Source organism: Lampetra planeri, chromosome 39 (assembly GCF_965212315.1).
Source record: "Lampetra planeri chromosome 39, kcLamPlan1.2.h2, whole genome shotgun sequence".
Classification (NCBI taxonomy): domain Eukaryota; kingdom Metazoa; phylum Chordata; class Hyperoartia; order Petromyzontiformes; family Petromyzontidae; genus Lampetra; species Lampetra planeri.
In genome coordinates this window covers 1,110,901-1,134,401 of record NC_136145.1, presented here as the reverse complement: position 1 = coordinate 1,134,401, position 23,501 = coordinate 1,110,901, and the positions used below count along the sequence as shown (strand labels likewise).

General features: G+C 58.5%; 1 protein-coding gene across 1 annotated transcript in view; it reads right to left on the bottom strand.

Annotated features, from left to right (window-relative positions):
* Window positions 1–23,501, bottom strand: part of LOC144731393 (neogenin-like) — a 40,442-nt gene that overhangs the window by 6,491 nt on the left and 10,450 nt on the right. Inside the window, exons 10-25 of the mRNA XM_078612411.1 lie at window positions 23,034–23,188; window positions 20,730–20,868; window positions 20,129–20,178; window positions 12,722–12,863; window positions 11,055–11,165; window positions 8,889–9,083; window positions 8,432–8,527; window positions 6,194–6,372; window positions 5,447–5,585; window positions 5,198–5,305; window positions 4,466–4,660; window positions 3,676–3,759; window positions 3,051–3,213; window positions 2,338–2,648; window positions 1,193–1,300; window positions 593–814 (exon numbers count right to left, since the gene is read on the bottom strand). Of these exons, the coding sequence (XP_078468537.1) occupies window positions 593–814; window positions 1,193–1,300; window positions 2,338–2,648; window positions 3,051–3,213; window positions 3,676–3,759; window positions 4,466–4,660; window positions 5,198–5,305; window positions 5,447–5,585; window positions 6,194–6,372; window positions 8,432–8,527; window positions 8,889–9,083; window positions 11,055–11,165; window positions 12,722–12,863; window positions 20,129–20,178; window positions 20,730–20,868; window positions 23,034–23,188 (2,397 nt within the window). The remainder of the gene's footprint in view (window positions 1–592; window positions 815–1,192; window positions 1,301–2,337; window positions 2,649–3,050; window positions 3,214–3,675; window positions 3,760–4,465; window positions 4,661–5,197; window positions 5,306–5,446; window positions 5,586–6,193; window positions 6,373–8,431; window positions 8,528–8,888; window positions 9,084–11,054; window positions 11,166–12,721; window positions 12,864–20,128; window positions 20,179–20,729; window positions 20,869–23,033; window positions 23,189–23,501) is intronic.

The following is a 23,501-nucleotide window of genomic DNA, read 5'->3' as shown; positions in this document are numbered from 1 at the left end:
AATAAGGGAAGACAACATAAAGCCTCTTGCAGATTTTCCATCTTAAGGGGCCACCCTCATGTACCACGCAAACACCACAACACAAAGATCCCACATATCCCCGTATAGCCTTAACAGACTGTTGGGGCAAGTGCTGTTCTCTGGACGCACCTATGAAGGCCGGCACGGTACACAAGGGGGTGGATGGCCAGCACCACGCCCGACCTCCTTTGTCTCCCCAGTGGTGATGATTTTACACACCACACCAGGTACTCATTTGAGGCTGAGTCTACGTAGGGGAGGCCCAGGACCGGTTCAGATAATCGTCACTGGTGTTGGCCGTGAGCGGGAATCCAACTCGGGTCGCCGGGTTCGTAGTGCAGCGCGCTAACCGCAACACCACCGCTCTCCGTACACCACAACAGAACAACAAAAAACACAACACGCAACACCACCACCACGAGTCACAGCGCTGCCCTCGTTATCGGCCTCTGCATGCTTCATACCATGCACGGAATGCAACACACACAACACACACAAACACGACGACCACAACACACAAACACGACGACAACACACGCGTGCGCCGCGCCCTCGCTGAGGAAGGCCTCACCGACGAGGTGGCTCCCTCGCTCCTGCGGGGCCCCGGGGGGGGAGCCCGGGTAGTGAGCGCCGTAGTGCGGCGGCTGGCAGGGGGGGTAGTGGTGGCGCAAGGGGGACGCCGGGGGGGACGGCACGGGGGGAGGGGCCGGGCTCGGCAGCAGCGCGGCCGAGTGGCTGAGGTGCGTGTGGTGGTGGTGGTGGTGCTGCTGCTGCTGGTGGTGGTGGTGGTGCGCTGTGAGGGGTTATCAAGTTGGGTCAATTTGACCGTTTGGGTAGTAGGCAACCAATTTTCGAAAGGGGCGTTATTGGTAAAATAATGCACGGTGTTTATACGTATTTGAAGAAGTAGGCGTTGGAAGATTTTGTGGTTTGAAAAGGGTGGCGGTGGAGTATGGATAAAATTAAAAGTAAAAACAGAAAAACATCCGCAGAGACAGAATGAGATGCACAGAGGGAAGGGGGCGAGGGACAGGGGGTGGGGAGAGAGAGAGAGCAGGAAAACACACATATTAATAAAACCAAACATCGACGTGATAAAAATAAAATCAGAAACACAAAGGTGCTCGCGACGATGGGATGGCAAGAAGAGTGGCGGTGTGGGAGTACGTACGCGCCGCGTGTTTGTGCTCGGAGGGCACGGCCAGTTTGAGGCGCATGGCTTGGCGCGCCGCTATCGAGCGCTCCAGAGACGACGAGATGCCGTCCTCGCCTCGCTTGCCTGCGCGAGGGGCACAACACGCGCCGCCCTCAGCCGGGGCCGCCACCGCCTCCACCGCCGCTTCCGGGCGGACCGGCGCCTCGAGGTCGTGCCCGCCCGCACGCCCGCACGCCCACGCGCGGTGACTCGGGACCCCGTCGCTAGCCGGAGACCCTCGCTACGGCCGCCGTCATCGGCGCGCTTGAGCGCAGCGGCACGTGGGCCGAGTGCCACGTGACCGCGTGACCCGCGCCGCGCCTCTGGACAGCCTCTCTGTGCGACGTAGCTCGCCGTGCGGCCGCTGCGTGCGACCCACGACGCTCGCTAATGGGGCGGCAGAACAAAGCTCCGCCCGCGCTCAAGACGAAGCGCATCCTTTGGCCGCGCCGAGTTACCGAAATAAAACCCGCGGTGCCGTCCTGCGGGGCCGACGCGAGCGGCGGCCTGCGCCCTCCGGGCCTTCGAACGTGCAGCCCCCGAAAGTGCGTGAAGCTCTCAGAAGGTGATGACTTAGAACTCGTTCCGTGAGACCATCCACATGAGAACCTGGTCTCATTATCACTGGTGGCTCCTCATATGTATCATCGTTATTCTTGTAAGTGGAGGCTCCCCATTTAAACCAGGGACCTCACCGGTCCACGCTGATTGTCTCCCGGCATTTATTGCAGTGGTTTGCGGTTTGAATCTCACGGGCCGGCCGTGACTAACACTGCGGGTGTGTGTCAACCGCAAAATACAAAGAAGAGCAGGGCCCGTTGGATGTTGGCCTCATCGTCCAAATTTGAGACATTACCTGCAAGTTACTTGAAACATCGGGAATACAAAACCAATCGTCAGTGCCAAGGGCTCCCGAGCCCCGACTCGGTGAGCGCTCCCCTCCGGCTACACGCGGCTAACCGGCTAGAATCTAAATCTACAATAAACAACAAATACACTGGGCCCCCCCCCCGGCCCCCCCCCCCCCCGCCATCCACTCGACCGCCTCCCCCACCGACGTCGTGCGCGGCGGCCACGGCGCTCGCAGGAGGCCGGGCCCCGGCGGGGGGCGGCTTCCGCACCTGAGTAGGAGCCCCTCTGGTGGTTGGTGTAGGCGTCGCCGCGCTCCACGTCCGGCCCGCCGCCGCCGCCGCACTGCAGAGCCGCCGAGTGCGGGTCGGCCGGGCCGGACGGGCCGGAGGGGCACGGCCCACCGCCGCCGCCGCCGGGCCCGCCGCCGACAGGGCCCCCGCCGGCGCCCGGGCCCTGGGCCTTGTCGAGCGGCTTGAGGGCCACGGTCTCGTGGTGGATCCACAGGTCCGGAGGCTTCAGGTCCTTGGGGCTGCCCTTGCGCTTGCCCGAACCGTTTGGAGACTTTGGCACGGCCCGCTTGCTGTGGAGGAGGAGGGGGGGGACGCGCGAGGGGGTGACGTCGCGTACCGCGGACACGGTGCGGCTTGGGATGGACGACACACCTCAAGACATTCCCTCCCCTCTCCACGTTCACGGCAAAATGTGGAGGCTACGTGGACGGTACAGGGGCAAGGTAGATTCAAATCAGAGCAAGGTGGTTAGACAGTAAGAGCCAGAAAGATCCGATAAGGGCTCAGTGATTACCCAGAAGAAGGCAGAGGGAGGAGGGGAGAGGGGGAGGAGGAGGGAGGGGAGGGATGGAGAGGGAGGGAGGGTCTGACTGGAGCCGTGGTTCTGCTGAGAAGAAGGGAGAGTGACGATGACGAGGTGGAGGGTGAGCACGAGGCCCTGGCTGCAGCCGTGAGTGCGTTGGGGCCCTCACCTCTTGACGGCGGCGGCCGAGCGTCGCGTGCACACCACGGCCACGACGATGGCGCAGATGACGGTGAGGCCGCCCACCGTCACGATCACGATGATGAGGAGGTTGTTGTCCAGCGCCGAGCCGCGGCTGCTCTGCAGGGGGTGCTGCTGCCCCGTGGGGCCGTCTGTGGGGCGGGGCGGGGGAGCGGGCGGGGTGGGGGGGCGCAGCGTCTCGATGACCAGCCTCAACAGACTGTCGGGGCAAGTGCTGTGTTCGCGAGTAGCACCCACGAAGGCCGAGGGGGTGGGTGGCCAGCACCACGCACGGCCGCCTTTGCCTCCCTAGTGGCGACGTATACACAGGTACTCATTTGAGGCTGAGTTGACCCAAGGCAGGGCCCAGGACCGGTTCACAAAATCGTCACCGGTGTTGCCCGTGAGCGGGCATCGAACTCGGGTCCACGGGGTTCACCGCGCAGCGCGCTAACCGCTGCACCACCGCTCCCCAATACACAGCAACGCACGCACAGCGGCACGCACAGCACACGGACTCAAACGCATCGCTCGCACGGCGCGCACACGGTCGCGACGGCGCAACGGCACCGCAGGTTTTTTTGCGCAGAGGAGAGGAGAAGAAGCGAGTTTACCATTAGAAGTGGCACGGTTTAGGAGACTGGGGCTCCCAGCCCAAGCGATGCCACTGCCTGGAGCGCCCCTGCCAGAAGCTGGTGCTATCAGCAGGGACATCCCGGGGGGGGGGGGGGCAGCAGGTCGAGGGGGGAGGGGAGGGTGGGCGGGGGGGCATCCGGGGTACGCGCAGGTGTGGCAGAGCAGGGGGGGCGAGAGGGGAGGGGGCGAGAAAGAGACGATGCCACCGCGTTAAAATGAAGCAAGTCTCCGTGTTAACACCGTGCCGTCAAGCTGCGGGGCTGGGGGGGTTGGGGGGGAGGCGGGGGGGGGGGGCAGGTGGGGGGGCGAAGTGGGGGGAGGTGGGGTGGCAAGCAAACGACACCAGCAGAGCCCAGAAGCAGCAGGTCCTCACCGCCGGTGGCCACGGGGGTTTGAGAGAGGCGCTCGGCCACCCGCGCGCGTCTCTCAAACCTTGTAAATGACGGCTCTGTCGTCATTTACAGATTCGGGACAGCGCAGAAACCCGCGCTGCTCACGTGGGGGAGATTCCCCTCCCTCTCCCGCCCCCCCCCCACTTCATAATGAGGAACACGCACCAGCCCATCCCTCCTGTGCGCATTATAGGGGTCCACGGCAGACGCTGCGGTCGTAGCCGCCCTGCCGTGACCCCAGATGTGACCCTTGGGCCCCCAGCCCGGCTGCATTCAAGCAGCGGGGCGCCGAGAGGAAGGCTGGAAGCCAGTCGGAGTCACGACGTGCGTGCGTGCGTGCGCGATAGAGAAGAGTGCGGCGGCCGCTGCTGCTGACCTCGCGGCGTGCGGAAGGTGACCGGCTCGCTCATGGGGCCCATGCCCTTGGAGTTGCGCGCCTGGATCTTGAAGAAGTAGAGCGTGTCGAGCGTGAGCTCCTGCACCTGGTGCGAGAGGCGGTCGCCCACCACGGGCTCGATCACCCAGTCGTGCAGCTCCGCGGACTTGTCAGTCGTGTAGTAGATGATGTAGCCTGCAACGTGCGGGTGGGGGGGGGGAGACACGGTCAGCGGTAGAAGACTCCGCCCACCCCCCCCCGGGGTCCCCGCGTCGTCGCGACCCAACAACGGTGGCCTCCGCGTGACCGTCGCTCCCCACCACAAGCCGATGGGAGAGGTGGAGATGTTCAAATCCCTTCAGATTCGGTTGCCAATGAGCAGCAAGTCAGCAGTTTGTATAATATCGCCATTGCACACATGTAACGGTATTATATAATATAACACCGTCACAAACACACCACGCTCGCCAGGGCCAGTGCGTCGCTGTCCCAGTTCACAGCGTGCGCCCGTTAAAGCGGCGACCGTGCCGACCCACGGGGGTCGGCGGGCCTGAGCCGAGCCCTGCACCGCGACCCCGACTTGCCTCCCTCCTGTGCCCTGGGACTCACCACCGCACGGCAGGGGACTCGCCGAGAGAGCAGCGTCGCTGGCGCGTGCGCTCGCCCAGGCCCGTCTCGCCCCGGGGGGGGCGCTGTCTGAAGCTCCACCCGTGCGGTGCGTTGCCGGCTCACCTGTGATTTTGCCGTTGGCTTCGGACGGAGGCTGCCAGTTCACGATGACGATGCGCGGCTTCCCTTCCTTGCTGATGATGGTGAGATCCTTCGGTGCGGACGTGGGCACTGGCATACAAATGAAAAGAAAGAACGGCTACATTTCGTACGGGAGGTGAGCGCGCTCGCCCCTCGCGGCCGCCCCCCCCCGGCCGCACCCCCCCCCCCCACTGCCCCCTAGTTGCAACCAGATTCCTCGGTGCGACGTACCGGCCTCCAGGGTGGTGCTCTGCGCAGTCATGCTCCAGGTGCTGGATCTGCGTCCGCGCGTCACCATCACGGAGAACTCGTAGAGGGTGCTCGCCTTCAGCCCCGTCACCAGGTAGCTCAGCGTCGTCGAATTTGCCATCTGCGGCGGCAGCACGCGCACAAAGACAAAGATCCCCCGTGGAGCCTTCGCAGAATGTTGGGGCGAGTGCTGTTAGCTCAACAAAGAGGCTTATCATCATGTGGAAGTGTACAGGAGCCAAATCCTCTAAACGCGTGACGTTGATTCTAAACGTTTGGGGAACAAACGGAGGACCCGGAGAAAAGTCCACGCGACCAAGGGGAGAGAGACACCGCAAACTCCAAATATACAGCAGCAGGCGTCAGGTTCGAGATTGCACCCACGACCTCCTGTAAATCAGGCGAGGTGGTTAACATTTCGCCACCGTGGCGCCCTTGGTAAAGAGGAGGATCGCAAGAAGGTGGAGCACAAACGGTGCAGCAACACAGCCGCCGAGAGGATTGCACGCGGGGAAAGAAAAACACGCGAAGGAAAGAATACGTGAAGGAAAGAATACTTTCCTTCAGATTCAAACGTAATCACCGACTCTCGAGCCAACGCCTCTGCAGTAACAGGACCATGAATGGGAAGGAAGCTGAACCCAAACTCCGGGCACAGGAGAGGCCACCCGCCCACCACCCATAGCCCCAGGTTTGCGGAACGCGCCATACCCCCCCCGCCCGGCGCACCTTGTATTTGGCGTTGTTGGTGAAGTACGTCTTCCAGCGCGCGGTGTAGTAGCGCGCGTCCGGGATGCGCTGGTTCTTGGGGAGGGAGTTGTCGGCCCAGGTGATGCGGATCGTGTCGGGCCCCAGCACCAGCGCTTGGACGCCCACGGGGGGCAGCATGGGCGTGGGCGGCTCGGGGACTGCCGTGAAAGCGTCCGAGAAAAGGTCAAACGGGTCGGGCTCCGAGGGGTCCATCGAGTCTGAGCGGCGGAGAGCGGTGGGGGGCAGCGGGGGGGGGGGGGGGGGGCGCCGCACGGAACAGACGAGCGGGCGGAGAGGCGGGGACAGGACGGACGGAGGCGGGGCCAGAGGAGGCCACGCGGCGGCGGCGACCACGCGGGGTTCGTGCGGGGGGGAGGGGGGGGGGAGGCCACGGAGTGACGCGGTGCGGACGAGGGGCGCGCGGCGCACAGGGGAGATGCGCAGGGCGCAGCAGTGGGAGTGCGAGCGGCCAACACGGGCGTTGCGCGCGTGCATGCGGTGTGTGTGCAGGGCGTGTGGTGTGTGTGCGGTGTGTGTGCGGTGTGTGTGCGGTGTGTGTGCGGTGTGTGTGCGGTGTGTGTGCGGTGTGTGTGCGGTGTGTGTGCGGTGTGTGTGCGGTGTGTGTGCGGTGTGTGTGCGGTGTGTGTGCAGGGTGCGTGCAGGGCGGTCACGGCAGGGGTTGAGGGGCGCGCAGTGCACGGAGGCAGCGCGACGCGGAGCGGGGCGGCCCCGTGGAGACACGTACGTACGCCCGCGTGGGACAGATGGTGATTCAGATCGCACCAGAATGGATGAAAACGTAAAAAAAAAACCCACAGACAACAAAGGCGACAAAACACAGCGAGGGGCGTACAGATGGTAAACGAAAAGATGTTAACATGGAAAAAGAGAGAAGTCACAGTTAGTCACGTGTGCAGTTAAACAGTTCACAGCTTGGCGCAGCAGCGCGGGTTAGAACAGTTACAACAATATTCACACAACACTGCACAATCCGCCACACAGGGAGGCGCAGAGATTAAGGTGTCATTAGCCTCCCCTTCCCTCCCCCTGCCACTCGTCATCCCGACGATGGTCGTGGAGTGAGGAGCCCCAAGTGCTTCTAGCAGGTCCCCTTTCTGAAGGGGGGGGGGGGGTTTCGCCCTCTGAAATGTGACGGGTTCGCGACCTGCGTTTCCCTCGATGATATTTTGTACGTTCTTGAACAATAAAAATTGAAGAAAAGTTGAATACAAATATATTTTGAGCCAATTATTAATGACGACTGTTTATGAATGTGGAAGGAAACTGGAGCACCCGGAAATCAACCCACACGTGCCAGGGGGCGACAGACAGAAGCGACAGATGGAGATTAATCTACACTTTGCTGTACGGCCTTCTAGGGTGAGTGAGTGTACCGTGGAGTGAGTCGATATTGCTGTGAGTGAGTGAATGAGTGGGTGTATCTGATTAGCACCGTTGGCTATGTATGGTGCAAAAGAAGTCCAACATACATACACACACACACACAAGTGAGTGTCACTGTACGTGAATGTATCTGTAAGTGAGTGTATCTGTAAATGAGTGTATCTGTGAGTGAGTGTACCTATGCGTGAGTGTATCTGTGAGTGAGTATATCTGTGAGTGAGTGTATGTGTGAGTGAGTGTACCTATGCGTGAGTGTATCTGTGAGTGAGTGTACCCATGAGTGAGTGTATCTGTATCTGTGAGTGAGTGTATCTGTAAGTGAGTGTATCTGTAAGTGAGTGTACCTATGCGTGAGTGTATCTGTGAGTGAGTATATCTGTAAGTGAGTGTATCTGTGAGTATCTGTGAGTGTGTGTATCTGTGAGTGAGTGTATCTGTAAGTGAGTGTATCTGTAAATGAGTGTATCTGTGAGTGAGTGTACCTATGCGTGAGTGTATCTGTGAGTGAGTATATCTGTGAGTGAGTGTATGTGTGAGTGAGTGTACCTATGCGTGAGTGTATCTGTGAGTGAGTGTACCCATGAGTGAGTGTATCTGTATCTGTGAGTGAGTGTATCTGTAAGTGAGTGTATCTGTAAGTGAGTGTATCTGTGAGTGAGTGTATCTATGAGTGAGTGTATCTGTAAGTGTGTGTATCTGTGAGTGAGTGTATCTATGAGTGAGTGTATCTGTAAGTGAGTGTATCTGTGAGTGAGTGTACTTATGCGTGAGTGTATTTGTGAGTGAGTATCTGCGAGGGGTGAGCGCGCGTACCCGTGATGGAGCGGGTGGTGGCGCTCTCGTAGAGAGGCACTCCCTGGCCCATGTTGTTGAAGGCCCTCAGGGAGATCACGTACTGGTGGTTGGGCTCTGTGACCGCACGGCCGGGCACACAACGGGGGTGGGGGAGGGGTCACGCAGAGTGGGGCCCACGCGGAGCCTGCACCTCGCCCTGCAAACTGGGCCACGGGTCGCAGCGCTCCGACACGCGTTCCCGTCGTGCCGGCGATTTTTTGTTCGGCACGACGTCCGACGTTTCGCTCCGGGCGCTGGGAGCTTATTCAGGAGCTTCATGGACAACGGCAAGCGACGCCGGTTGCTACGGCACGATGTTTTCATTTTGCTGTCAGTTACAAAAGCGAACTATCGGCATCTCTCTCCTATTGGTATCTGTCGCACCCTCAACAGGCCTACGCGTCGCAGCAAGAAGGGTGCGGAGCGAGCCCCGTACCGAGTCCCTCGATGGTGAAGTAGCGCTGCTTGGCATCCACGCGCACCGTGTCAGCATAGGGGCTGCCCACGCCGTAGCCGATGAAGTAGCCGCGCACCATGACGTCGCTGCCGGCCGGCGGGGTCCAGCTCACCACGATGTTCGTCGTGAGGGGGCGCACGTGCAGCGAGCTCGGTTGCTCGGGCACGCGCGACTCTGCCCCCGGGAGAGAGACGCCCGCTGGTGAGCGCGGGACGGCGCAGACGCGTGCGGAGACGCGGGAGTGCGAATACCCGCCTTGTCCAATGTAAAAGCGAATCGATTTTCTTACTTTCAATCCTTACCGAAATTGCCTTCCATGAGTGACCCTAAACATCCTTTGCGTTGCCCTCCACCACCTGATCAGTGCTGCCCTCTAGCGGTGGCACACCAACATAGCCGCTCCAGCTTCTCCATGTGCTGGACGTGTCAACGTTGAGCTTCTTTCGCACCCTTACGTAGCCAACCGTACTCATCGGAGGATTCTGTGATGAAGGGCCATTGCCCAACACTTCACCGATTTTATACTTTTAATTTTAAGGTAACAGTGTGATTGACGAATGTGTTGAGTTTCCAATATATTTATTATAATTTTTTTACCGTGGAAGGTTTGTAGACATGTCACGGTCAAATCCCGCCGGTTCATGGTTCCTCCCGTGAGGACTGCTGCTCCTCTCCCACCGAGTATGATGACAATTCCCACGACAAGCATCCGACTATTGGCTTAATAATAATAATAACAACGTATCGAGCACGTTTTGCGCACGGCTATCGCGAAGGCGCAGTCCCTGCTGCAGTTTCACAGTCGGGGAGCGACGTTGCTCGCTCAGTGCCGCGAAAAATGAAAGCAACGCGCCGGTCATTTTTCACCATTTGAGATGGGTTTTTTTGCCAATTCCATTTAAGCTGCGCGTTTCTATTCATTAAGTTATTTAGCAGCTATAGGAGGAAAATCGGAGAAATCCCGTGCGGAACAGGTGGGGAGAGCTTGCCACGCTTTGTGAAATTCTAAACTCACTCGGACCACCCAGACTCTCTGGGTTTCAGAGGACCAATGTTATTTGTGGTCCTAGAGGACCCTCTGCCAATCGTGGCCGCACCATAACGGACCCCTTGCCGTGCGTGCTCAGCCACCGGGCGGGGGACAGCCGAACCGAACCCTGGCCGGTGGGGGGGCGTGGGGTGGAGTTAGAGGTTGCGCCAGACACACAACCGCGGCGGATACGGTCACGGTTTCAAGGGCTCATCACTCGGCAGCTACACGGTAGGGGGGGGTGGCCTACGCAGTGGAGACGGGGCCACGGCGACTCCCGTCGCGAGATCCTTCAGGAGGGATCGCTCTCGCAGGAGGGATCGCTCGCAGCGGCGGGCAGCAGCGATGACTCAAATGCTCGCGCTCGCACAATGACCCGACGCTGAGCCGCGACAACACGGGAATTCACGAGGAGCAGCTGTGCAAATTGAGTGTAGCGATACGGTTACAGTCTTGACGCTCGGCCCGTGCCCAGTGCCAGTAAGCCTCCATAGCATTTGCAAGGATCAGCAAATCCTCTTGGACTTTGCGGTGTATATTCTGAGATGTGAAACGATGAGTCGTGGAGATCAAACATTAAATATAACAAAGAGGTTTTCTTCGGTCAGATTGGTGCTTTCTCAGCACCAATCTGACCGAACGCTACCCAAGACGCGGAGATAAAACATATTAAAGGAATGGAAATAACCACAAGCAGAGGTGTGCTGTTCACACGCACGACTCCCATCATGCCTTGCATGCATATCACGTGACCAACACATTACATGCACAATGCTCTCAGCCTTGTCTAGACCACTCGCTCAAAGGAGCTGAACAAGTGGTCATATTATTGTTGAGACCACCAAATTCGAATAATAATTGTCGAGTTGCTGGTCTAAACAAAAATACGACAATAGGTGAACGTTGCGCATGCAACGTCTCGGTCACGTGAATGTAAAGCATCATGGGAGTCGTGCCTTCCTGCAGTTTACAAGCAGTTTAACACTTCGGCTTTCGCCAAAACACCTTCATGACAGATAAGTCTACGTGTTTCTGGCTTTCTCACTCACGGAACGCGCGTGAGACTGAAATAGCGAGGAGACGTGCGCGGGGAGGGCAGCAGCTTCGGGTCTCACCGTCCAAGTCCTCCTCGAAGGTCTCGCTGGAGACCCAGTCGGAGGAGGGCCCCGTCCCGTTCACCGTAAGCGCCGACACTTTGAAGCTGTACTCGGTGCCGCGCTCCAGGCCTGGCGAGCACGGCGGCCGTCGCAACAAGAGCAGCAGCAGCACATGCAGTCACAGGCAGTCACAGGCAGTCACAGGCAGTCACATGCAGTCACAGGCAGGCAATTAAACACTGGCGCTGGTCTCACACGTGGTGCGCTTCTGGTTGATCCGCAGCGACTCGTGGTGGCGAGATGTGTTAACTACCTCGCCTGGTATAGAGGAGGTCGTGGGTTCAATCCCAACCCTGATGCCTGTATATTTGGAGTTTGCGTGTCTCTCTCTTTCTCTCCCCATCGTCGCATGGATTTTTCTCCAGGTTCTCCGGTTTTTTCCCTCCACACTTAGAAACACGCGTTTAGAGTATGTGGCCGCTATACATTTCCACGTGATAAGCCACTTCTCGTTGGGCTATCATTTGTGGCCAGGTCGCTTCTGAAAAACAGCAACATAGCTCATAGGGCCTTACCCGGTAAAATAAAAAAAATAGTTGAGTTTAGCGAGCGACCGCCATCAATTGACAGGAGGCACCCCGTTCGTAGCGATCGGAGCACGTCCGCCAACACCACACGGCACCGCGCCGCGTTGGCCAACGGCTCTGGAAAATGTGTTCCTTCTCCAGCTGCTTCAATTGGCATGTGTCCACTCCTTTACGTCGCCTCTCAGTGGTTCTTGTTGCATGACGACCGAACAGAAATCGGTCTTCCTGAAGAGCTGAAGGGTGGCGAACACCGCCAAAAAAAATAACGTTTTTTTTTTTGTGTGTGTGCAGTCTTTGGTAACTGGATTCTGTAATAATGCTTTTGCTTTGCAATGTGGCTGTACCACATGTGCCTGGCCAGAGTCAAACTCGGCATCTATTGGCCGACATTGCTTTATAACGTCAGGATACCGATAGGCATTGCTTTAACAGGGCAGGCTTCATAGCTAACCATTGCGCCAACGCTCCCCGCCCCCCGTCATGTGTCATGCAGCATTAATGGGAGCTGGCTAACAAGCGTGTGTTCCGAGGGCCTGAAACTCTCAAGGGCAGCATCTTTTTATAAACACGAGAGAACATTGAGTGGGCATATCATCGCACAACGTGCGGGTCTTGTCCTTGCTCGGTCGTGTGAGTTTGCGCGCGTTTCGCTGGAGCGTATATATGTTGCACGTGTGCAGGCGCGTGCGCAGGCGCGCGTGCTTGCGCGCGTGAAACACGACGACCCAAATTCGATTCCCGCTTACGGCCCAACATCGAGTGGCGAATATCCGAAGTGATCTCCGGTTCGTCTGCAGGTCAGGCGAGCCTTAAATGAGCACCTGGTGCCGGAGTGTAAGCTTCACCACCCCTGAGGGGGAGACCAAAGGCGGCCGGGCGTGGTGCCGCGCCGGCTTTCACCGGTGCTCGCTAACAGCGCTCGACCCAAACGGTCTGCTGAGGCTACAGGGTGCGTCAAGGGTCTTGGTCTCTGCAGGCACACGCACGCCCGCACATACACGCACGAACACGCACGAACACGCACGCACGCCTGCACGAACACGCACGCACGAACACGCATGCACGAACACGCACGCGCGTCCTCGCCGAGCATCTCACCGGCGAGCTGGTGCCACAGCTGGCTGCTCTCCGTGACCTCCGCCTCGCTGCGCCGCCCGGTCTTGCGGTGCCGGATGCGGTATCCGACGATGACGCCGTTGTGCGCGCCGGGGGGCGGGGGCTGCCACCGCACCAGGATGGCCTGCGGCACACGGACGGCGGTGAGGTCCCAGCGGGGGGGGGGGGGGGGGGGCTCCTCCGAGGGTGTTCCCACCCACAGGGCCGTGGGGCTCGTCACCGAGCGACGCTCTCTCACACACACGCGCTTCGAGAGCGCGGCTCGTGGACTTCTGCGTCTCGTGGATTTGCGCGCACGCGTACACACGTACACGCGTACACACGCATACACGCGGCATCCTGTGCCGGCACCACAAACCCACCGGATTGTGAGATGGTATGGAGCGGGCGTAACAGCAAAGTGGGCTTTTGTGACCCTGAGTGAAAACGTTGCGTGGTATCCCACTCATATTGCGGCGTAGGTTTTCTCCGGTTCTTGCAGTTCACGGCACGAGTAGAAAACCACTCAATCAGAATATCTCTTTATACTGGAAGATTCTGTGGCCAGTGACTGGCCACACATCTCAAGGCAGGACTTTCATTGAGTGAGTCGAGGGGGTCTGCCCCATGCTCAAATGAGTGTGGGATAGTGCCCATCCCTGCTGGCAACCTAGAGTGAGTTGTGAATGTTCCTAATTTCTTTCGCAAGGGGGCTAAATTACTCGATCTCATGCCCTATGTCACGTGTCAGTTCTGCTCATCATTTATACCAGCACACCGAGTCCAGACCAATAATGTTCTTTCCAAGAAAACTATAGAAACTTTTTTTTTAAACTGGTGTAGGCTAATAAGTTTCAAAGACAATGCATATATTATCAGAGCAGGTTTGTTAGCATGTTGACCACATGTACGTGTGGTTAATGCAAACTTTATTCCTTGAAAAAAGTAGCTATTTGGTGTTTGAACATCTTAACAACTGTTGTATTGCCAGAAAGGGTAAAACCTATTCTTATTATTCATACACCTCGACTTGTTTTTGGGTCACGTTTCACCCACGCAGGCCTCCGTTTTCGCACAGCTTCGCCAACTCTTAAAGACGAAACAATAGCGATTCATTCTTCAATCACCAAGGCTTCCGTTCGGAGAGATTACAATACGAAGCTGCAGGGCAAATCTGAGAACACCGTGGTTTTCGCTCTGTAATATTGACCGCACGGGCAATTCGCCAATTGCCCCGACGTGTTCACAAGTCAGTCAATACCACCCTCGAGAAACCTGCACTTGATGAGAAAACTCTCCTGCCTGCCCCATCGGTCGCGAGGCACGCGTACAACCACGAGGGCAGTGGCCGTGCGCAGGCGGTGCAACTGCACCGACGGAGCCCACGGGCCACGGGGGGCTATGAAGCGGGGGGGAGGGGGGGGCGATTCCTCCCAAAGCGTGCATGCCGCCGATGCAAAATCAACAGTGCTCACCGTTCCGTGAAGCTCAAACACAATAAACAAACGAGAGGCGGCTGATGAAAGGAGAGCGGTGGGAGCCGCTACCACCAATCACGCTCGATCCGCGATTCGAATCGTTTGCACCCTGGAATCTGCGCCGCGCGACGTCGCGCCGTACTTAGTTAGCCCCCCCGCCCCTTCCCACCGAGCCTCGAAAAAAATAAAACCCCTCGGGGTTTCGGACGAGTTCCAACCTCGTCGTGAGCGAAGGCAATCAACGCCGCCATCGTCGTCGCCGCCGGCCCAATGGCGTGCACACAGCGGCGAGGAGCGTCCCCCTCGTCTGCCACGCTCCGCGTCAATCCGTTGGGTAAGACGCCGCGAGGCTGCGGGCGCGCGGGCACGTGGCACCGTCATCCTCAAAACGCCCAGGAAACCCGAACCTCCGCTGGCTGGATTCACTTCCCCCGCAGTTGTAACTCACACGCGGCCCGATGACTTAATAATGCGATTATTAAGCTGCATTTCTTAAGTGGCCTCAGTGCAGGCAGAGCGGGGGTGGGGGGGGCGATGGAATACGGAGCTGTAACAGGAGAACCATCGCGCTATTATTATTACCACTCCGGTGGCTTCCATCACGACGAGGGCAGCGAGGTATTTCCAGGCCGTGTTTCCGCGCAGCAGTCGATGCCGTCCGTAGAATTTTCTTAACCCCGACTGCTTTGAACTGCCCGAATGTCAATCTCCAGAAATTAATTACTTTCTATTGGCTTAATGTACAATGGGCCCGATTTAGCCCCAGTTCATAAAATATTAAAGTGCTGTTCAAAGCAGCTGTGCGGTTACAGGGTCTTCTTCCTCTTCCTCCCGAGATCGCGAAGGTCACGGGGTGGGGGGGAGGGGGCGATCGACCGCCGAGTGCCCAGGCAGAGAGGAGGGTGCCTGGGCGCGCGGTGCGAGCGTCTGTCCCTCTCTCGCCGGCGGCGCTGACGCACAGCGACAGCCACGCTCAAGTCGCGCAGGAGGACGTGGTGCCATGCATCCTTCACGTCGCTCGTCATATTTAAGCCGCACGATCGCTGCGCGTGGCAGAGTGTTAAGTGCCTCGGTGGATCTGACAGGCACGGTCGTCGTCTCGTCTGGAGCGCAGAGCGAGCGGAGCGGACGCGGAGGGCGATGGGCTCCTGCCGAACGCTTTCCCACTGCCAGGTTCCACTGTCCTATCGACACTGGGGCCCTGCTGGACCGTTGGGCCGCTTTGTCAGAATTGCCTCCTCCTCAGAGGGCGCTGCCCCACACCCGTCCCTCACACCTCCACCGACACGAGGCGGCCGCTGAGAACCCGAGACGCCTGCATTATTGATGCACGCTGCTGCCTCAGCAGTTCCGCTTTGATTGGCTGAAAAAAAACACTTTGCGATTCATTTGTTGAACGCTTATCATCACGAGCGCATTGCTAGCTGCACTTTAACTACAATTGACCACGGCGACTTGCGTTGCTTATACAGTAGGTACGATCCATCAGCAATCCAAGGGGAAATATACTCGGAATCCAGTTGATGCCGTAAACAGCACGAGGCTGATAATGCCGCGGTCCACACGGCTCAAGCAGTAACGGCTACAAGAGCGTGGAACGTGAACGTCTCTCGCGCTTGCCCGACGGGGCCACCCTACCGGGCTGAAGCTCAAGGCCCTGAGGGGGGGTGGCAGGAGGAGGTGGGGGTAGGGGGGGGGCCTTGGATGCTGCCTCTGCAGAGCTCGAGGTTTTGGCCTGTGACAGCGGCGATATTAAATATTTATCTTACCCCTCCGAGAAAAATAAGAGGAGGTGAAATGTCACCTTTCAGATTAAATGACGACTTATTTTCCGCTTGGTAAAGCGCCATCTCCCATCGTTCGTTTGGTCCGCGGGCTCCGGCTCCCCCTGGGACCTTTGGGAGCGGTGACCTGCCCGGGCGCTCGCCCGCTTGTTCACCGAGGCTCGTTGGTTCGAGCCCACGGCCGCCCCCGGTTAATGCCGCGCGGGTGTATTGACCGTTAAAAAAACTACGCGACAGTCTACTTCACGGTGAACACTGAAGATCGCGTGAGGTTATTAGGAAGGAGAAGGGAGGCCGCCACACGTGCCGCCGTTATGATCGGAATGACTTCGTCGGACGGCGCGTCCACGCTCGGCGGCGTTCGCACCCCGTGCAGGTCACGCGCAGCTCACGGAAACACGAGCGGATTCAACCACTCGCAAAGGTGTGCTTTGCGGGTACAAAAGCTCGTGGCCTTACCCAGACCACCAACTCAAAAGAACTCACGTGTTGGGACGGCCACATTTTCTGAATTCTCGAAACGACAAAAATGGCCACCGAGCTGCTGGTCTGGGTAAGGCCGAGAGCCTTTGAACGTGTGGGTATTGTTTCACCTCGCCGACGATCCCAAAATGAGGACGAAACGTTCATTGCCACGTCCACATGCGGTCATCATCCCGGCGACAGTGAAGCATCAGGCGGGCTACGGTCGGCGTCGTTGCGTTTCGCGAGTTGTCCTCAGCGGCTGTCCCGCTCGCGACGGCGGCGCGGCTCTCACTGCCACGGCGAGCGAGGCTCCGGGCGAGCGAGGCTCCGGGCGAGCGAGGCTCCGGGCGAGCGAGGCTCCGGGCGAGCGAGGCTCCGGGCGAGCGAGGCTCCGGGCGAGCGAGGCTCCGGGCGAGCGAGGCTCCGGGCGAGCGAGGCTTCGGGCGAGCGAGGCTCCGGGCGAGCGAGGCTTCGGGCGAGCGAGGCTCCGGGCGAGCGAGGCTCCGGGCGAGCAAGGCTCCGGGAGCCGCGCTCTCTAACGGCTCGCCGAGCCCGAATGTTAACGAGGGCGGCTCGTGATGCACGAGGAGCGCGGAAACGTTTGTGATTAATAATGCATCGCGGCTGGACAGCGACTCCCCACCCAGACCTCTCGCTTTGCTCCCCCCCCACCCGTCATATCGATTTCTTGCCAGGGCCCGCGTACGCGACGCGTACGCGCCGCCTCGAGATGATTAAATAAAAAAAGTCCCACCACCGATGAACAATAATAAAGTGCAGGGAAAAACGCCTATTGTGTGCGGCTCTCCGGTATTTGGAGTACCGTAATTAGCAAGGAATGGCAGAATATGACTGGCATGAATGGATTTGCCCTTTGCCCTCCGACCCCAATCTCCAGGGCATCGAAATTCCATCTAAATCAAGGCGGCCTGTTTCCTGTCAGGGCTGCCGACAAGAATCGCATCTCGCGTGAATAAAGTTCATTTCTTCCAGCGACACCCCAAGAGACGCGTGGGGCATGCGGTGTCAATCAATGTGCACGTGAGAGAGTGCGAGGAGAGAGCGAGGGGGAGAGAGCGAGGGGGAGAGAGCGAGGTGAGAGAGAGAGGGGAGAGAGAGGGGAGAGAGCGAGGGGGAGAGAGCGAGGAGAGAGTGAGGTGAGAGAGAGAGGGGAGAAAGAGGGGAGAGAGAGGGGAGAGAGCGAGGGGGAGAGAGAGGGGAGAGCGAGGGGGAGAGAGCGAGGGGGAGAGAGCGAGGGGGAGAGTGCGAGGTGAGAGCGAGAGGGGAGAGAGAGGGGAGAGAGAGAGGGGAGAGAGCGAGGGGGAGAGAGAGGGGAGAGAGCGAGGGGGAGAGTGCGAGGTGAGAGCGAGAGGGGAGAGAGAGGGGAGAGAGAGGGGAGAGAGAGAGGGGAGAGAGCGAGGGGGAGAGAGCGAGGAGGAGAGAGCGAGGGGGAGAGAGAGGGGAGAGAGAGGGGGAGAGAGAGAGGGGAGAGAGAGGGGAGAGAGCGAGGGGGAGAGAGCGAGGGGGAGAGTGCGAGGGGGAGAGAGCGAGGGGGAGAGTGCGAGGTGAGAGAGGGGAGAGAGAGGGGAGAGAGAGGGGAGAGAGCGAGGGGGAGAGAGCGAGGGGGAGAGAGCGAGGTGAGAGAGAGAGGGGAGAAAGAGGGGAGAGAGAGGGGAGAGAGCGTGGGGAGAGTGCGAGGTGAGAGAGAGAGGGGAGAGAGAGGGGGAGAGAGCGAGGGGGAGAGAGCGAGGGGGAGAGAGCGAGGGGGAGAGTGCGAGGTGAGAGAGAGAGGGGAGAGAGAGGGGAGAGAGAGGGGAGAGAGCGAGGGGGAGAGAGCGAGGGGGAGAGAGCGAGGTGAGAGAGAGAGGGGAGAAAGAGGGGAGAGAGAGGGGAGAGAGCGTGGGGAGAGTGCGAGGTGAGAGAGAGAGGAGAGAGCGAGGGGGAGAGAGCGAGGGGGAGAGAGCGAGGTGAGAGAGGGGAGAAAGAGGGGAGAGAGAGGGGAGAGAGAGGGGAGAGAGCGAGGGGGAGAGAGCGAGGGGGAGAGAGCGAGGTGAGAGAGAGAGGGGAGAGAGAGGGGAGAGAGCGTGGGGAGAGTGCGAGAGAAAAGAACCCTAAAACGCCACTTTCCTGACACAGTTCAATGTTTATGTTCGATACAAAAGTCACTTAACTACAATCCCTCGCTTTACAGAGATATCCACAAACACTCCCTGGATATTCACAAGATCTTTGTTCAACCAACCCAAGTGAGAGCACAACGAGACAGCAACTGTGCAGCAGCTCTAGGCCCGCGAAACCCGGACACAAACACCACCGATTGAGAGAAGAGGGTCGGTGCAGTCCGGCCGCCGTTCATCTGCAAGCAACCTCGGGGGCAAGCGGAGAGGCACGCATCCTTCTCCAAGCGATGACGGCAGATGCCACCAAGCGTGACACGTTTCTGGCCTTTAATTTAAAATATCGCACGTCTCCCCCCCCCCCCCAGCCATCTGTGCTGTCGACTCCCTGCCTCCGCTCAGGTCCAGGCTCGGGACTTTCCTCTCTTCCCCCCCTCCCCGTGCGCGGCCCGTCTCGTCGTCATGATCCGAATGGATACGAAGCCTCCCTCCCGCGCTTTGAGATGCGGCTGCGTTCAATACGCAATGCCGATCAACGTCTTAACTGTTCGGCATAGAACAACAGGTAAAAGTGTGCACGTCACGTGCGTATCGACTGCCATCGCCCTGGTCTATTTAATATCGATTGCTAGGAATCACTGCACCTGGTTAACATGAGCAGCGGCTTGCCAATGTCTCCCGTTTTAAGATGGCGTTGTTCAGCATTTCTCAGCTCACCCTTTCCCGTCGCGACGCCGTGCGTACACGTACGAAAGTAAAAGGCCACGCGCGCGAGGGCGTGTGGCGCAGTTTGGCGCCAGCTATCGCAGAGTGCGGTCGTGTCGCTACGCTTCTCTGTGGCGAGCGACAACGTCTTGAAAAAAGACGGTACGGCTTTGCGCGTTCCCAGATTCGGCGTCTCGGAACGGGGAAAGGGCGGCGAAGGTTCACTGCTTCCAACCCCTCTCACGCGGAGCGACGCAAGACTCGCTCTCCGTCACGTTTGGCCGACCACGGCGGGCCCGGCGAGTCCGCGTGAGCGCCGGCCTGGTGGCGTCGCGCCCGAGGGGCCACGCTCTCTCACGGTGCCGCAGCGGCCGCGGGCGTCGCTCCGGGCACGGAGCCCGGGGCGGCAGGGCGGTGATTCGATGCAGCGACCGGATGGCGTATGTTTCAAGTTTATTTCCCTACGCCTCGGTCTTCCCAGAGGTTTTGTATTTTTTTCCACTTTCCATTTCAAGGCATCATTATTCCTTCCTTTAAAATGCGGTTTTCAGTGTTACGTAGGAAAGCATAAATCAGAAACCGCCGATAATTGCAGGTTACCGAAACGTTACGCTGCTGTTTTGCCGGCGAGCAAGGCTTACCGCGGGACCGAACGGAAATGAAACGCAGAGGATGTGGAGTGTCTCAAAAGTCTGCACGGTTTATGAGTTGCAGGTTTCCGTGCAGCGCGCACGGAGGAAGTTACTACGCTTGCTGTCGCTCAGACGCATAACCCCGGCCCGAGCCGAGCCCAGCATGAGCCAAGTCTGGTGACAGTGAGTGGTGGAGTGGGGTAGTTGGGGGAGTGTGACCCAAGCTTACCTTGGAGTTGAGCACTTCCACCGTCACGTTCTGGGGGGGTGCGCTCGGCACTGCAAACAAACGCCATCGTTAGAGGCAGCCGAGGAAGGGGTGAAGGGGTGGTGATCAAAACCCTGACTCCACCACCATCGGCGTGATCCAGCAGCCGATGGCTCGCGTGATCCTGGCCTCCATCTCTCCCGTGTCGATCAGTGTAAAAATAAGAAGCTCGCTGCTGCAGTGCGATGATCAACATTGGAGCCAAGGGGACAGAAGCAGCTGGGTGCGCGACTACCCACGTCACCCTCCGTGAGCCTCGCCCGCCGGCCTTGACGGCCGCTCGCTAACAGCGACTGTCCCAAGAGTTTACGGGGATAGACGTGGGACCCCCCTCTCCTTGCGAGCGAGCGAACGGAGCTCAGCACCGGACTGGCTCCACATCAGACTGCGCGCGTGCGTACGTGCGTGTTTGTCCGCGCGTACGTCTGCACTCGTATGCTCGTACCGGAGTGGTGCTGTCCTATGCCGGCCTTCATAGGTGCTCGCTAACAGCACTTACCCCAATAGTCTGTTAAAGGCTACACGGGGGGATCTTTGTTCTTGTGCGTGTGCGCGTGCGTACCATCCGACAGCGTGCGCGCCGTCACGTCTTCGGACGAGAGGCCCGGGCCGTGCCGGTTGAAGGCCACGACGCGGAAGCTGTACTCGGTGAACCTCTTGAGACCGTGGGCGACGAACGAAAGGCCCTCCACGTCCACCTCCTGGGGCGCGCGCGCACGGGGGGCACGGGGGGCGAGCGTTTAGCGGAGACCCAGTCGGTGACGTTTTAAGGTGAAGACAAACACACCGTCACTTACGGCTCTTTGTCCATGGACGAAAGACCACCTCGCACGCAATCTCACGCTTGCTCGACCGCGTTTCACCACCACGTCGTTTGGCGCGATATGTTTTATTTTAGCAGGCTAAGGGCCCACTGAGCTAACAAATGTAGCTCTTTTTTCAGAAGCGATCTTGCCACAAATGATGGCTCAACGAAGCGGCTTATCATCGCGTGGAAATTTACAGCAAGCCAAATATGCTCCAAACGCACGTTTCTTAATGTGGAGTGGAAGAGCCGAAGAACCCCGGATAAATATCCAAGCGACCACGGGAAGAACGTGCAGATTACAAATATAAAGGCGTCGGAATCTAACCCACGACCTCCTGCATAACAGGCGAGGTAGTTAACATCTCCTAGCCACCGTGGCGCCCTCTGCCGATTACTCGTGCTCCTATACACATGGCGGCCGCCGTTTGGGGTTGTGTTACGTGACCTCCTGTTGGCCAGCCTTCCTAAAGGTGCACCTAACCTGGCACAGGAGCTGTGGCGACATCGCCGCCACCTGGTGGCGTACGCCCCTTGTTGTTGTGGACGTGCGTGTGTGTGTGTGCGTGTGTGCGTGTGTGTGTGTGCGCGTGTGTGTGCGTGTGCGTGTGTGTGCGCGTGTGCGCGTGTGTGCGTGTGCATGTGTGTGCGTGTGTGTGTGTGTGTGCGTGTGTGCGTGCGTGTGTGCGTGTGTGCGTGTGTGCGTGTGCCATCCCCTTTGCCTGCAAAGATAATTAATTAACGATCCATTATCGTCCACGGGAGAGGAGCGGTGGGGGTTGAATGGAAACAGCCACTCATCAATCGTAATTCACACTTAACAAATTACTATTTTCAATTTCAAAACTTGTTACGTTCACATTACTGTCCACTTTATTATCCTCGTATTGATGGGGTCTTCCCCGTATTCTTCATGCTCAATAGTCGGGCTCATCAGGGTAACTCACTTATCCATTAGCCTGACGGGAGGAAAACATCCATCAATATCCCGTAAATCAATTTACTCCGTACCTTGTTTTTACCAATTATTATGAAATCATATTATGGAAGGCTATCTAATCACAGAAGCCTACATTTGTACATCAAATTTTAATGATATTAATAAAGACAATTTTGACATGATGAAGCTGCGCATACACTAGAAAATAACAACATTACTTTTGTGGAAATCCACAAACACGACTTAAGAGCGGTTACGTTATTATGCCGAGTTTAAATGCAGGGGGTGGGGTGAGGGATAGTGTTTAAAAACAGGAGCGTGAAACCAAATATAAAACGTTTACCGGAGATGCCCAGCAGACTGAAACACCGACGATCAAAAACCATCCGGAGAGAGCTTTTTGATAACAAAGGTAGCCTGAGGCTACGAGCAGTGCGTTTAGCTCACGGCAAGTGGAGACGACCACTTTGCTCACGAAGGCATCTCAACAGCTGGCGCCGCGTCAACACCGCAGGTACGACGAGGACACAGCCTGCACGCCAGGGTGCCGCTATCCCCCCCTACCCAGACTCCGTGGTCGGGCGAGCGCGTGTGGCTCAAGAATTCGCTACGCGCGTTCAACTTGCAATCCTGCCGAGACCGAAGGACACCCGCAGGTTGGCAACGACGATCTCGACGGGCTCAGTGTCGTACGAAAACCCTTTCCCGTTCTGAGACGTCTGCAAGATGCGGGGTGGGTGTCCCGTTCACCGCTGAATCTCGGAACGCGCGAGCGGTCCAGCGTTAATTTTGATTAGAGAGGCGTAGCGCAGCTGTTTTTAAAGACATTGTATTCACCGCAGAGAACCGTAGCGACACGACCACACTCTATGATAGCAGGTGCCAAACTGTGCCACACATCCTCCCACATGGCCTTGCGGGAGCCTCAGTACGTCTTCCGACCTGAAGACGAACCGACAAAGTTATTTGACTTCAGTTTTTCTTCCGATTCCGTTCCATTGACCGTATACGCGTATACGGTGAACGGAAACAGACGATCGCCGCGCGGAGCGAAGCGCCGTTGGTGCGCCCGCTTTGGGGCCGCCGAGGCTGCGGCCTGGCGGTGAGGTCGCGACCCCGACCTGCTCGCCGGTGGGGCCCTTGCCACGCTCCACGTGGAGGAGGCGGTAGTTGAGGATGGGCCCGTTGCCCGAGAGCGGCGGCTGCCAGAACACGGACACCGACGTGGGAGACAGCGCCGTCGCCTGCAGGCCCACGGGGGGGCCCGGCACTTGCACTGAGAACCAAGGAAGCGGGGGGGGGGGGGGGCACACCGTGAGATCTCCGCACCGTGCCTGACAATCGCAACCGTGCAAGGCTCGCAGCCGTCCCGACTCTACCACTCACAACCATCAGAACACTCGCAACTACTCCTCGAGATGTCAATCAGTCCGTCCACGTTACTTGACCCCCACCGCATCGTTCCACCCAGCAGTAAAACACGGGGTAAGCGCCACGGTTAGACGTGTGGACAGGTCACGTGCGACGGGGTACAGTGTGCGCGTTCGCACCTCCTCCTACACATCTGGTCCGTGCAGACGAGCAGGGGA